This window comes from Maylandia zebra, linkage group LG7, assembly GCF_041146795.1.
Source record: "Maylandia zebra isolate NMK-2024a linkage group LG7, Mzebra_GT3a, whole genome shotgun sequence".
Taxonomy (NCBI): domain Eukaryota; kingdom Metazoa; phylum Chordata; class Actinopteri; order Cichliformes; family Cichlidae; genus Maylandia; species Maylandia zebra.
Genome location: NC_135173.1, coordinates 13,926,623 through 13,941,804, shown reverse-complemented (window position 1 = coordinate 13,941,804; position 15,182 = coordinate 13,926,623). Strand labels below are relative to the sequence as shown.

General features: G+C 40.4%; 1 protein-coding gene across 1 annotated transcript; it reads left to right on the top strand.

Moving 5' to 3' along the window:
* The first annotated feature begins 7,286 nt into the window (after positions 1 to 7,286).
* On the top strand, positions 7,287 to 9,654 carry foxb1a (forkhead box B1a). The gene has a single exon (XM_004553137.2). It carries the CDS (start codon positions 7,675 to 7,677, stop codon positions 8,614 to 8,616), a length of 942 nt encoding a protein of 313 aa, XP_004553194.1. The 5' UTR covers positions 7,287 to 7,674; the 3' UTR covers positions 8,617 to 9,654.
* The last annotated feature ends 5,528 nt before the right edge of the window (positions 9,655 to 15,182 follow it).

Sequence of the window (15,182 nt, the reverse complement as noted above, 5' to 3'; positions counted from 1 at the left end):
ATGCTGAAATGCAAAATGCCTTTTTCACTGCCCCCATGACTAGGTCTCACATGGATTTTAGTACACAATTAATCATGTTGACACTCGCGATTAAATGCTTTTTATTGGTCCCAGTTTATTAGGCCATATTACCTGAGTTGGTTTAAGGGCCATTCAAGACTGTCAGTGAAATGTGGGCATAAACAAGGTAATGATTGAATGACAGTGCTTCGGTGATGTGGAGGCAGATCGACCTCACTGATAATAAATGTCTCTCTCTCAGTCGAGGAGGTTTCGGTGTAAGGAATTCAGAACTGTGTTTATTTGTAGAAGAGTGTAAGAATTATAGAAAACAAGAAAAAGTGCAACAGTGCCAATGTGCGATGTGCTTTTTTTGCCCAGATTTGGATTATTTATTTAAATTAATTTTGGGGAATTAAGCACCAGCTAATGACAATCATCTCAGTGACCATTATAAATAGGAACCCAACAGTTAAACATTTGCCTATGAGAAAGCAAACGGTGACAGCTCGGAGAAAAGACTCCATACTGTTAGGTATTAACCATGTTTGCATTTATTTTTAATTGACCACCAAAGGTTTGGATTAGTGTGTACCTTGCCAGCTTGTGTCTGAAGATGTAGTTGCAAACAGAGCTTGGTGTTTTCATCCAGTTTCCCCCCTTGGACATCTTCCTATCCTAGTTTTCGTGACAACTGGCTATTCTGCTGAAAGTTAATTATTTGGGATTGTAATAGCTTTGGTTTTGGCAGGGGAACTGAACATTTCCCTTGCGGATAAGCCTGTTAACACTCAGTCTGTGCCTACAGTGACCAATAAAGACTTTTCCTGATATGCAGCGGTACTTGACATTTTATAGGATTCTTCTTGTGCTTTTCCATTAGTGCATTATAATAGCATAAACCTCGACTCTAGATTAAATTTGTTTGATAGAAATGTAATTGCATTCTTCTGTGTGCAGTGCAGCCTCTGTGCATTTCCCATGTATAATTCAGATGCCTTGTCACATCCGAAGCACTTGCTCCTGAATGGGTCAGAGTCAACAACATTATTTTCAAGTGTACACCCTTAAGATTCTAGTAATCAACACGGCAGTTCATCAGGTCCATTACTATCCTTCAAAAATAAACGTTCTCGTATATCAGCTACGGCGCCGCTTCAAGAACTCTTAATCAACAGTGTTTCGGAAACATAAATACATATTTCTCTCTAGACATTTGCCATGCTTTCCTAAAAGTCCTTGGCTGCCAGTTAGGGGCTGCGTCTTCAGCAGCCTGATGGAATAATGATGCAGAATCTGCACTGTGTCATGTCTTGTCAGCATGCTTTTACAGAAACACATCAAGTCCCGCCTTAAATAACTTGACAAAATCCTTTTGCAGGATTGTTTCCTGTGGCCCTGTGATTAGCTGTGGATTAACAGGACCTTTATGTTTTCCTCACTGCACTCATGCCTTCAGCGTAGGTTAGCTGCCCTGTTACTAAACAAATGAATCAGTGCCTGGAACTGTGTCATGCATATTATCTTTCAGCAGGAGGCACATTGAGCTGGTCAACAATAAAGAGCATTTCAAAGCACACCATGCAACATTTCTTGTTTCTCTTTAGGGCTTCTTGTGATTTACAGCGATGCTTGTTTATGCTTAGCAATGCAAATTTGAGTCTTACAGCAGCATATATCACATACCAATTAAAACATATCAGTGGAAGTGGCACTTAATGATTGGTTATTTTGTTAGCCGCTCATGAGTAAATGACTGAATCTTCTGTGATGGCTGCAGAAAGACAGACAGGCAACTCTAAAATAAGAGCAGATTACAGATGTAGGTCAGAAAGAGTGTGTTATCTCGTTTTCTTAGGTGTTCACAAACAGAATATGTTTGCAAACTTTTTTTAAATAAAAATTTCTGTGATATGTTTTTAGTCTTTTACCTTCCCCGTGGGTGTCCCGAGGATCAGCCATGTGTTTTTGTTTACGTGTGCTGTAAACACTCCTGTATTGTTATTGCGTATTGTGTTGTTCTGGTCTTTGGCTCCGTTAACCGTCCGTGGAGACCAAGCATTTTTCCCTGATGTATAAGATGAAAGACAGAACAAAATGCCCCTCATTTGGTCCCAGTTGGTTAAGTGTGTTCTGATCACTGCCAAGGTCTGGATGAATATGAGCCACACAAAGGACCGTGCCTTCCAACCACATAAGCTCACAATAAAAAAGGGATTTGCCTCCATTAGACGTCTTTCACATTAACCCCCAAAGGAGAGACGTGTTGGTGGTGTTGCGGAGGACATGTCAACTTTCCTTACAACTGATCCCTGAGTTCAAAGCTTTTTTTTTTTTAAATCCTGCAATTAATTTGTGACAAACAGGCAACGCTTAAAGGGCAGTAATCGTTTTGTACTAATTTTCCTGCAATGAAAAGATAATGGCAGAGCAAAAGGCAAACATGAAGGTTAGAGGTTTTAGGTTAAACTTATAACGTTGACCTCAAGAGGTTGTAATTTCCCCTGCAGTGACCCAGTATATTGATCCGTTTTCTGCCATTTAGTTTATATGTCACCTGCCATCTGGGTAGGTTGTGCTATTGTACATCAGTGTGTAATGACACTTAAGGGGAGTATGAACGTACGATTTTAATCGTGGTATACCTTCATTAATATTACTTCACCCTCTGATCTCGTCCTCATTGCGCTCTTGCACTGTGTTTCACGTCAAAGTCTTCCACCTCATTTTTATCCCCTGCGTACAGGATTGACCTATGTTAATTCACACCTTTTTGTGCATAAAAGCCCTTTTATCTTGCTTCGTCACAACGAAAGTTCGTTCTTCTGTTGAGTTTGTTGTTAATATATCATGATCTCACACTGATAAATAGTTCAGTATTCTCTCATTTTCAACAGTATATACAGTGACTGAGAATTTCCATGATTATTGTTCAAATGAAACCAGTTCATTATGAGGTAATACATAGTGTATCAGTGAGGGCTTTTGCATTTTCTTCTCAATATTGATATGGATTCTGCCATATTGTTATTCTGTTTTCTCCTCTCATCTTTCACCCATTTCCATTTCTCTCTCATCTTCTTGCTCTTTGCTCCTTCCCCTTTTATATCTGTCAGCTGGCTAAGTATCACGTGTAGTTTAATGGTATGATTTGTTGTTACAGAGTCATCTGTCACTAAAGAAGCTAAATGAAATGGGAGTGAGAGTGGCACCGTCTTGTCTGTAATGAATTATGGTGGAGGGGTCAGGTGGGGGGCCGCTGTTTTGGTTACACTCCACGGCACAAACAGGGACCTCAGGTAGTACACTCATCAGTCCTGCTGTTTCTCACCATATGGAGTCAATGAACTGGGACACCCTCCTACACACACTCACACTTACCATGCACACTCGTGTGCCTGAAGACAATCTCATAGTAATACAGTAGATAGATGGACAGATAGATTTAAAAACAGTCCCATGTTGTCATAGTGATTCTTCAATATGACTGTAATTTAAAAAAAAAAAACTCCCTGTGTACATGCACATAGAGAGAGTGATTACTATTTACGCTTGTAAAACTCTTCCTTTAACTATCAATTACACTGTCCCCATCTTATGGCCATTGAGTGAAACTGCTGCCTCACGGTGTTCATGCTGCTAAAGGGGGGAAAACGTTCCACAACGAAATTAGATTAAAAAAAATGTGCACGCTCAAATGTTACAACCAGAAAAATCCCTTGGTGTCCTGATTAAATAAGCCGGGCCTCGCTATCGATATTTCTACTTTTTTATGTCCTTGTGTGTTTAATTGGATGAAACTATTCACACACAAATTGAATTAGATTGTTCCCGCCTCTGTACAATTGAGATATCTGTTACACATGATGTGCTGTATAATTAATGCCTAATTTATGTAATTAGACCATTAAGCTTAATCCGAGCATATGTTGCGAATGCCCTGAGGTCTTCTTCCAGGTACTCCCTCTGATGTCACAAAGAAACAACTAGACTAGGACCGTAATTTTAGTGTTCCAAAAAGAAATATTAACAAATATATTTACTGTATTTGTTAACGTTGGGGTTTTACCTTTACGCTGATTTTTCTCTGGTCAAAATCCACAGCCATCTCAAGGGGGGGGCAGCATGTGAAGTTGGCCTCGAAGTGGTGTGAATATTGCGTTATATAGGCTAAATTTTCCGTTGAGGAGACTCTTGTGAGAGCACTCTGTCTGCTAATTAATTGTCATTCTGCTGAATATTCATACCTTATCATCAGCGCGTCCTTAATTGCACCGTAAAACATCTCTGGGGGGGATGAAATCACCACGGACTTAATTAAAAGCACAGGCCTATTGGACGGCTTGGAGAGCCGTAGTTTGCAGCAGACAACAAAACTATGCACGCTTTCCTTTACGCAGAGCGTGTGTTCAGAGGCCAGCGGATGACAAATCCGTTTAAATCTACGGGCTACGATGATGATAATCTGCGTGAAGAACACTGAGCCAACTCAAAGAGAAAACTTGGGATTATAAACGATTGTCTTAAAATGATTCTGCAGCTGCACTGTGTTTACTTATTGATCGGTAATGGCCTAAATCATTGCCTGAAGTCTGACATGGAGCTTCTGAGCCGACAACTGGAGAGCACCACCTGGAAGTAAAAAAAAAACAAAAAACTATTTGAGACACATAAAAAATAATAAGCAAGAGTGACATTTGTTTATTGACATACTTCAAAACATTTTGACTTTTTTTTTTGGTCGAGCGCCATGAGCCCCCCTAATTATTCCCTGAATAGCAGTTTCTTTCCTTCTCCGTAGGTCTGGGTGGCAGCATATCTCAACTCGATTCACTGTGACAATATTGTTTGGCTATCATTCGCTGCTTTAGGATGAATGGCATCGATCCTCTTTTAACAACATTTGTTTCCTATTGTGTTCGGGGGGTGCAGCAGAGGAGGGCAGACGTGTGAAAGTGGCTGTTTGATTCTCTTTTTCATCCCCATGACCTCAGCTTTTGTGTCTCGTCACCCTGGGAATGTCACGCCTCACTACTCTACTTTAAGATGTTTCAGAAAGTGCCCTTTGTTTTGCCCCCCCCCCCCCTCTTTTTTTTAAGCTCACACAAAATTGTTCTTGGTCTCCCCCTCCCGCTATAAAGGATACTTCAGACTGAGGTCTGGTTCACAAGTGCAATGCAATTTGGCTTATCCCAACCTTTGTTCGGGTTTCTACAAATGACCAAACATAGTGCAGACTTGATCTACTGCTGCTTGAACTCGGGAGTTTTGGGAGCAGCTAAAAACCCCATTCAGATTCAGAGTCATGGTGGTATTTTCAGTGTGTGCATTGGACGGGGACAAAAGGCCTACCAATACCCCATAACCCTGAAGCTCAAAAAGCCACTCCGACTATGAGTGAGAGGAGTCAAAAAGAAGGTGGGAAAATGCCTGTGTGGCACGGCTGGTTAACGCGAGCGTTGCGGGTTAACTTTCAATCCGCAAACCCGCAGCTGGTTTGCGGTGCCAAAAAATAAAAACTGTCAAAGTTTATTCAAGTTGATAATGTAAAATAAGCCCGAATAGTGCGTGAAATGCAATCCATTTGCTGCACGCTCAAGCATTTGTAGTGCGATTTCTGCAGCTAATTTTTTTGAATCAACTGCGAATTCAAACCGATTTATCTGATTTGTGGACAGACATATTAATCTGGGTGAGAACTAATAACATGGCCTAACTTTTCTTTTTCTTCTTTTTCTTTTTTGGAATGAATGGCTGACTGAACAGGCTGGATGTCAGAAGATGTTTGGCATTTGGCAGTGTGTTGTCATTATCCGAGCCGCTGGAGATAGGTTGACAGGGCCACTTCCTTTTGGACAAAACCTTTTCAGCTGAACATTAATGTGAAATGACAGGTGTTAAAAGCCACTTTGCAGGAAAATAATAATAATGAAAGAGAAAGGTGGGAATTTTTCCAGCAAAAAAAGAAAGAAAGAAAAAAACGCTTATTTTTTCGTGCTTATTTTTAACTTATTGCATGCAACACATTAACAATAATTTTACTTTTTTTTCTCACTTTGTTTCTTTTTTCTGTTCTTTAATCTCAATCAGCTAATTAACTGATTTACTTGTACTAACTAATCGATTGTCAAACAATCCTCATACAGCAGGGAGGATGCTCTTCTTCAGCCTGCTTCTGCTTTCTGGGTGAAAGTTGCTCGGTGTCCCCCGCAATGCGATTCTTTTCGTAATCCATCAGACTGGTGATGGGGTGCACTGTGGGTTTATGGGGGGGAAATTAGCATAAATTATGAGTAAATCTGCGTGTGCGTGTGTGTGGTCCCTGGCATTGCAAACCCTCCAAGCGGAAAGGTGGCCCTGGCCAAAAGCTTGAATAGCAATAGCTCAAAATAGGCTTCCCATTTGGTTTTCACATTCATATAATTGACTTATGGATATTTTATACAGTTGTGACCACACCGTCCTCAAGGGTTTATTTGCATTTCTGAAGTACTTTCGAATCTTCTTTACATAAACACAATAGACCTGATTGCCTCATGAAGTTTTAGTTTGAACAGCGCTGTTTGCATTGTGTTGATGTTTTCATATCGTCTACTTCCGTTGTTCAGCTCTGGGCGAAATTAGCTGAGAAAAACTAATAGTGGGCTCATCAACAAACTTGCTCATGGCAAATTATTTTCTATGGTGTGTGCATTTCGCAAACAATGTTAGAGTGTAATTAGGGGAGGAAAGCAAAATGCATTTTCTCAGCATTTTTGCCTATCTGGGAAATCAGCTTTTCATTCAAATCCACGTGATGATGATGATGATGATGATGATGATGATGATAATAATAATAATAATAATAATAATAAAAAGACTGATCAGCATGCTAAAACACTTTATAAAATAGCTCCTTACGTACATCACTGCGCAAACAGGAATATTGTCACGTTTTTAAAACACGCATCTATTTTAAGAAAAACATAAATATTTAAAAGCATTTTATAATGACATAAATTTGCCACGTAGTTCCCTCACATAGCGTACTTGTGAGGTGCAGCTGTAAAGTCCGCTGAAGAAGTATTAGCGCATACCTTCACACACTGAGTGCCATCGCAGTTCAATTCCGGTTACCGAGCCTTCTCGCCCCTTTTTCTGTCTTCAAATGGAAATGATTTCCATTGGCCCAAGGTGTCCATGTAAATAGGTGTAAATGAAACCAGATTATGCCTTCCTCCCAGCCCCCTCCTCCCATGGCAATTGTCATGTGATAGCAAAGAGGTGGCACATTAATGGAGCGCCTCTACAGGGGTCTTTTCTGTTCATGTCACTACATAAAACTATCAGATGGTTAGAGGAAGGCCATGGAGGCATACGCTTAGCTAGTCTTATCAAGGACGCCAAATGAAGTCCATTCAGCTCTGCTAGAGGGACAAGCTGACTTACTTTGGAAGAAAGACTCGCAGCAGCCGTCACTCCATAAATGTGCACCGTCCTCGACCGTGTTCGCCTGCACACTGCAGAGGCGCTCAGAGTGGCTGCTTTGCGCACGACCCAACTCCGGCTCTGCCTGCACTGAAACTTTCTGCGGCGGTTGTTTTCATGAAGAGCAGCAAGCTTTCGCCAAGGAATTAAAGGAAGCTACTTTATTATTATTATTATTATTGCGTTTGCTGAAAAAATACACCGAGGATGCCTCGTCCGGGGAGAAACACGTACAGCGATCAGAAGCCACCTTACTCCTACATCTCGCTCACTGCCATGGCGATCCAGAGCTGCCCGGAGAAGATGCTGCCACTCAGTGAAATTTACAAGTTCATCATGGATAGATTCCCTTATTACAGAGAAAACACCCAGCGATGGCAGAACTCTCTGCGTCACAACCTGTCATTTAACGACTGTTTCATCAAAATCCCCCGGCGCCCAGATCAACCAGGTAAGGGCAGTTTCTGGGCTCTGCACCCCAACTGTGGGGACATGTTTGAGAATGGAAGTTTTTTGAGGCGCCGCAAAAGGTTCAAAGTGTTGCCCGTGTCTGATCATTTGGCTCCCAGCAAGCAGTCGGATGCTGCCCATTACCTCCAACAGCAAGCCAAGCTGAGACTGAGCGCCCTGGCAGCCACCGGCACACACCTCCCTCAGATGTCAACTTACAACCTCGGAGTGTCTCAGTCATCAACTTTCAAACACCCCTTTGCAATTGAGAACATCATCGCCAGAGAATACAAGGTCCCGGGAAGTCTGGCGTTCTCCACCATGCAGTCCATGTCTGCCGGGTACCCGCTTCACAACCAGCTGACGACAGCCTGGCCCCACATGTACAACACTAGCGTGATTGACACGGCGGCCCCAATATCCATGGCAAGCAGCGACTACAGTGCCTATGGCGTGCCCATAAAATCCCTGTGTCACGGGGGACAGTCCTTACCGGCTATCCCGGTGCCAATCAAGCCCACCCCGACGTCCATGCCCGGTTTCTCGGCGCTACCTCCCCACATCCCCGCGTTTCTATCAAACTCTCCACAGTCTCTGAGCCCGACGTCCCCACAGACAGCGACGAGCCAAAGCAGCCCTGCAACCCCGAGTGAGACTCTGACGAGCCCCTCCACTCTACAGTCTGTGGCTGTGCACTGACCACCTGAACTTTTTCTATTAAACGAACTGCTGGCTGGCTCCAAGGCCCCTTTACCAAACCCAAAGTTTATATTTTCTGCTGTTGGAATCAAGGCGAGTTGCAGTTTGCATATCGATTTATTTGTGTTCGTGTTGAATGTGTCGCTTTAAATTGTGTCAAGTCCAGCACAGAATCGTACAGTATTGCTCTTGAAATCATAAATTATTTGATAGTTCTATTTTTCAGTTTATTTTAAAATGCGAGTGTTGAAAGTGGAGCCACTGAGGGGATCCAATTGGAGGGCTGTGGGGAGGTGGGGGGGAGTTTGTTTTGGCAGTATCAACTCTTATTTGAAGGTGGCTTCCAAATCCCCCCGTTGCAGTTTCTCAATTCCATCAACTGGCAAAACTTTTGCACCGTTTCTGTGTGACCACTGTAATGTCAATGAAATTGCGAGGCAATGACTTTTTGTTTGCTTTTTTTATAAAAAGAAAAAAAAAATACTGGAATGATGGTTAAGGGTATACCAAATAGGAATAGGGTTTAGATTTCTTCTTACCATCCCTGTAAGAAAAAAAGAAAAAAAGAAAGCAAACCGAGTTACGAAATTCTTTTCAATATTGAAAAGTAGAATTTTGAGAAGTCCTCAAAATGCAAGATGTGAATATTGAAAATAACTGATACTAAAAATGTTGTAAAATGCACTTTTTAGTTTTATGTTTTAGATATCTATTTTCCAGAAAATGTTCTGTGAAGCATTTAATTTAAAAGGCTGTGGTGACCATGTGTATCAGATGCTGTAAATTTGTACTTTTTTTTTTAGGTAAAGCATGCATTTTAAAATTTGTGTTGTTGCTGTTGTTGTTGTTGTTGTTGATGATGATGACGTGGGTATTGTTGTTGTTTTAATTGTTTTTTATTATTATTATTTTTTAAATTTTTTAAATTTTTTTTGCAAGCATGCGTGCTTTCGAAAAGTGTGCCAACAGTCTGCAATGAATTGGAAAAAAATGGTCATCGAAATATTTTCTCATTAAAAGTGAAGTAAACAATCAAAATGATTCTGAAGATTTTATCTAAGACGATACGAATTATTATTATTATTATTATTATTATTATTATTATTATTATTATTATTATTATTATTATTATTATCATTACAAATGGCAGCTTTTTTGATCGTGTAAATGTAACTTTGGGGATTTGTTTTACATTTCCGTCTAATAATAATAATTATAATAATAATAATCTTTATCCAGAACTGGATGATTTTACGAATTTTATGAATGTGAGAAAGGCAGCGGAGGCTGTGGGCAGAGAAATGAATCGTGCAGCCGATTAGGATGCATGGAGCTGCGATGCCCTGGCCACAGCGCAGACAACCAGGCTCATTCATCAAGCTGAGCTAAACACGATTAGGCCCGACAATAAACATTTAGAAAAGCTGCAAACAGTGTCTAAATTAAGTGTTACATAATTTCGACTTCAGACGTCACAGAGGGTAATTAAATAAGCGCCATGTTCATTTTTTCCCCCCTCGTTCCTATAAAAAGAGCATCTGAACGTTTCAACCTTGTGCTTTTTTTCTATTTCAGGGGACATTATCCAACAGGTTGTGTAAATACAGACGGAGGGAGATACCTACGTAGGCTGCCAAATACGCTTTTTTAACTTTTGTGTGTGTGTGTTTTTTTTTTTTGTTTTTTTTTTTTAGTGTTGAAAAAATAACGTGACGTTTCTGCATCCTCTATAGAAAAGCAACAGCCTATTTCGGGGCATTGAGCAAATACATTAGAATTCCGTCACTTTATACAATCCAGTAGATCAAATAAGGGGGCTCGGGCCACTTCATTCTCCCTCATTCACTTGTATTGAAAGTGCAAAGAATAGTAAACTTAGACTGGGCCACCAATGTAGATTTAGCCTTTTTTCAGCAAGACAAAAAGACTGATTTTTCACAAACACATTGCTGACTGGGGAACTAGGAAACGAGCTGCGAGACCCTTTTGGAATTTAAATCCACCCCTCCCCCACGGACTGTTTGTACAACAGTGTTAGCCCCCCCACCCCTCCACCCCAACTTTGTGCATCTTTGTGTGTGTAACATTAATTCTGACTCTGGGTGATTAGATGTATTTAAACTGGAAGACCAGATTACAATTTAGAAGCAGATTAATCAGAAAATAATAATTAGGCTTGCATTAAAACCACATTAAGAAATGGAACTTTTTATTTTATTTTAATTAAGTTAAATAAAAAGAAAAAAACTCCTAAAACACCTGTTTTACAGAGTGGGGGGTAAAAACAGTACTGTTTTAAGTAGTGCAATATGTATTTATATATATATATATATATATATATATATATATATATATATATATATATATATATATATATATATATATAAATGTGGATTTTTTTATTATTTGAATTTCAGTGTCATTTGTCTTATTTGTACTGCATTGCTAAAAGGTTTATGTAATATAATAATGCAGATAAATGGCTGTAAGGAACTTTTGTGAATAAGAAGTCATTTATTGTTAATACAACCCAAATGTGAAACGCAAACACAACCAGTGTACAAACAGAAATGCAATATTTTAATGTGCATTTAAATCATGAAACTCTGCCATCCTACAGCTCTGTTTCACATTCACTGGATGGTTCAATTTAATTGTATTGGGGGGGGGGGGGGGGTATATAAAGGTATTTGGTGGGCAGACAATCAACTCAGTTACAAATATATGAACACTACAAGCTTGATGAAATGTGCAAATTGATTTAACCTTTCCCAGAGCCAATGGGAGCGTCTAAATCTCCTTGCTTTAAAGTAACAGGTGGGAGGTAAAGAGACACGTCTGACACTTATGACGCTGTAAAAAAAATCACATTTTTTCATAAACCCATATGAATAGATTATTTTTTCCTTTACTAGCAAACACAAACCCAGCGTTCCCTTCAGCAAATAAATGCCAGCCTTGCTGTTTCACTCCCTTCTTCAGCAGCACCAGTATGAACTCAGCGGTATAAACCAAGTCTGCATTGTCCTTATTCTCTCAACTATGTTCCACTTATACAAAGAAGAAGGTCATCTTAGGCAGGGGATGAAATATAGACCACATGCAAAACCCCAATGTTGTAGTTTAATTAAAATAATTCATTAAAGTGGAGGCCCAAGGTAATTAGCATGTATAATTTATGATTTGCTTAATGCATGCAGGCAGTGGCCTCTGCAATGAACTCAACTTAACCTCAAGCAGGGAACTGATATGGACAGGGTGCTGTTATTTACTATGTGTTTACTGTTTAGATATTTGTCACGAGGAAGCAAGTAGAAAATCCTGGCTGCTTCCAATGCACACAAACAACTTGTTTCTTCGGTGCTTATCTTGTAGATTTATGCTCAGCCATAAGAGAGGATGTCATATTTGCTGAGGGGAAAATATATTGGGATTTGCTCTCACCTTTATCCGTTTTTTTTGGGGGGGGGGATATATAATTGCATTTATTCAGCTGGTCACTACTGTTGAAAATAGTTTATGCTGCCTGTTTGAGCTGACAGAATGAGGACATATATGTACAACACAAGGTAATTCTTCCTCGCTCCCACTGCAGACTGCCAGAAGTGGCTTTTAGAAGAAGCAAATAATCACTGATAGACAAAATTTGCATTAATTATACTCAGCAAAATGTCAGTGCTTGACTTGCGTTTGGCATTTTGTAGCATGGCTAGTGGCTTTATTTTATTATTCCTTGCAAGTATGTGCAATTTGTATTTAAAAAAAACCCAGTAAAACAAATATTTTCAGATGGAGCTGTGGACCATGGTAAACAGGTTTATTTTAGTGGTAAGCAGGGCAACTTGAAGCTCTCCTGATGGGTAAAAGAGTAGTTGTGGATTAAAAACAAATCTCTACTTTCAGACATTTACGACTGAGTCTCTTTTAAACTTGAGAGCTTGAGGCCAGTTAGGGATTTATCCCAAGGTTTAATCCCTGGGAAATAAAGAAGATAAGCTCATATGTTTAGCTTATAATAAGTACTGGAATTATATTTTACAACTTTCAAGACATACTCCTGACTTACACATTATCAGTCCAACAGTATTTGGTCAAATCCTGAGTCATAGGCTAAATACATTACATGGCTGTGTCGCAGGGCAAAGGGCAGGTATAGCGGGCAGCTGGAGCGAGAGAGACGGGGGGAATGCAGCAACATTCAAGGCTGGCTCAGCCAAACACCCATGTGTGCATGAAATTAGAGTGTCAACATCTGATTCATGCTGCTGGGTGGTGACTGTGAAACAAATTATGTCAGCGGGTGGCAGCGGCGAAATTCCACTGAGCTGCAGCAGACGGTGGCTGTGCGGAAGTTATAGGCCATCGAGTCTGTTTTATAAACTGCGGTGAAACTTTTTTTACGCCATAAAGTTTATGTGGTTCAGATCATATTCTCACTCACATCACAGAGATGGTGTTTCCAGCACAGAGGCAGGTGTTGTAAAGGAGATTCAGTGGTTCTAGGAAATGAGGTGATAATTGATATTCAAGATAAGAATGCTTATTGTGACAGGCTGTGAGGTGAAAATGAGTCCCTGTTGTTACACTGTCAGCACAGTTTTTTCTGAATTATATATGTATGTTCATATATATGTGTGTGTGTGTTTATAAGTAGAACCCCTTTTCTGTACAATATATTTTTCTGATTCTGTATAATTCCATGTATTTCTTCTGATTCAAGCTAACTTGAATAATAAATTGAACAATATACATATGGATTAGCTGTTACAGGATATCGTGTATTGGCGACAGTCACTGACACATTTCCCATCTTCATTTTACAATATGTAATGTAACGCCATGACACTTCTATATGTAGATGGATCACTTGTTTTTGCCTGAGTATGTGCAACTGTTGGGCGGGTTGAGACAAGGTGAGAAACACAACCAACACAGAACTATTCATCAAATTTCGAGCTGTCATCCTGAACTTTAAGCAACTGCGTGTGACTCACGATTAAGTTATGTTGCATTTTGGCGCATAAAGGGGTTCAGCAAGTAGCTGAACGCATATCTAATCCTATTAAATGAATTACAGATTTTTAAAAGTGTTTTTACTCCCCAGTTTTTGGTAATTGGCATGCCTGTGAAGGGCGTGTTTTGGGGATTCAAAATATCTGCTCTGTCCCAGCTTGCCTTGTGTATCCTAGTGAATCTGTTGGATCGGCAATATTTATCAAATTCTGTTTTCCAAAAAATGGCACTATGAGAGATTTCACCAAATGCTTGTCATACAGAGCTTCATTGTGGGAAGCAAGTAAACTTCCTGCAAATAATCTGCTTTAATGAAGTTGCTTAACAGATTTGGCACTGCAATGTTTTGCTTCTCGAGTGCTTTAGCTGTTAGGTGTCAGAACTGTAACTGATTCTGTGGATTTTAGCAGGCTGCTATTTCCCCTTTTAAATGTGGGACGAAAAGCTAATTTATCACCTTTCCTTGGGATCTTATCGTACTCTCTCCAGCCATAAACTAACACTTACAGAGGACTTCAAAGGTGCAATAGGTAGCAGAGGTGAGAAACGCACATACATCCACTCGGGGCTGATTTCTTCCACACAAAAAAAGAAAAAAAGAAGAAGATGGAGCTGATTAGCAGGAGTGCGCAACAAGCCCCGTGGGGCAGCAGCTGGAGGAGAACTCCCAGTGGGAGCAGGGAGAGGTGTAAGTTTTGACAGCTTCTGTCTCTCCCCTCTGGATAGTGCGGGGTCAGGGCACCCTCAGCGGGCCTGGGCTCAGTGCCTGGTAGGAAATCGTCAGTAATTGCCATTCAGCCAGGGGGACAGAAACCGAGACAACAATAACCAGTGAAGAACATACAGCCCATTTCCTCTTTGTCTTAATGTATTTGAGGAGAGGATGCTACCTCCTCTCAACCAGAACAAAGCTGCAATAAAGTTCTCACAATCAAATCCAGTCTTCCAGAAGTTGTTGAGGAAGACGGGAGCTCTGGCGTGACCAGTTGATGCTGTGCACTTGTAGCCTTTCCTACCCCAGAGAAGGCCCAGATGGGCTGTTTGTTGTTGCATAACAAGACTGCATTGTTTTGTTAATGTAACTTCATCTGTCTTTGATCTAATCTCATGGTGTCATGGCCGGTGTGAAAATCCCCATTAAGTGCATGATCCAGCACTATGCTCTTTGTGATTGTGATAATCTTCTGCATTGAAATTCCACTTTGTTCCTTTGTTTCTTTGTTAGCGAATACAATGCGAGGTTAATTAGCAGCCACTGGTAACCTCTGCGTTCCTGGATACTTCATCACAGCTGAAGTGTACTCTTCACTGGGAAACGGGGGCCCGCTGGCACTAACAAGACCAAACACGAGGGCTTGAGCCAATTGAAAGTAAGCAGAATACAAACGCGGCAGTAAGTTAATCCCTTTCAGACTAACGCACGGGGCCCCAAAAGTATAAACTGTAATTGTCTCTTCTTCACATCATTAATTGCTCTCATCATTGTTTTCCTTTCTAGAAGTGAAAACACACAAAGGAAAAACCGACTAAACCGGCGCCGCATCACAATATAT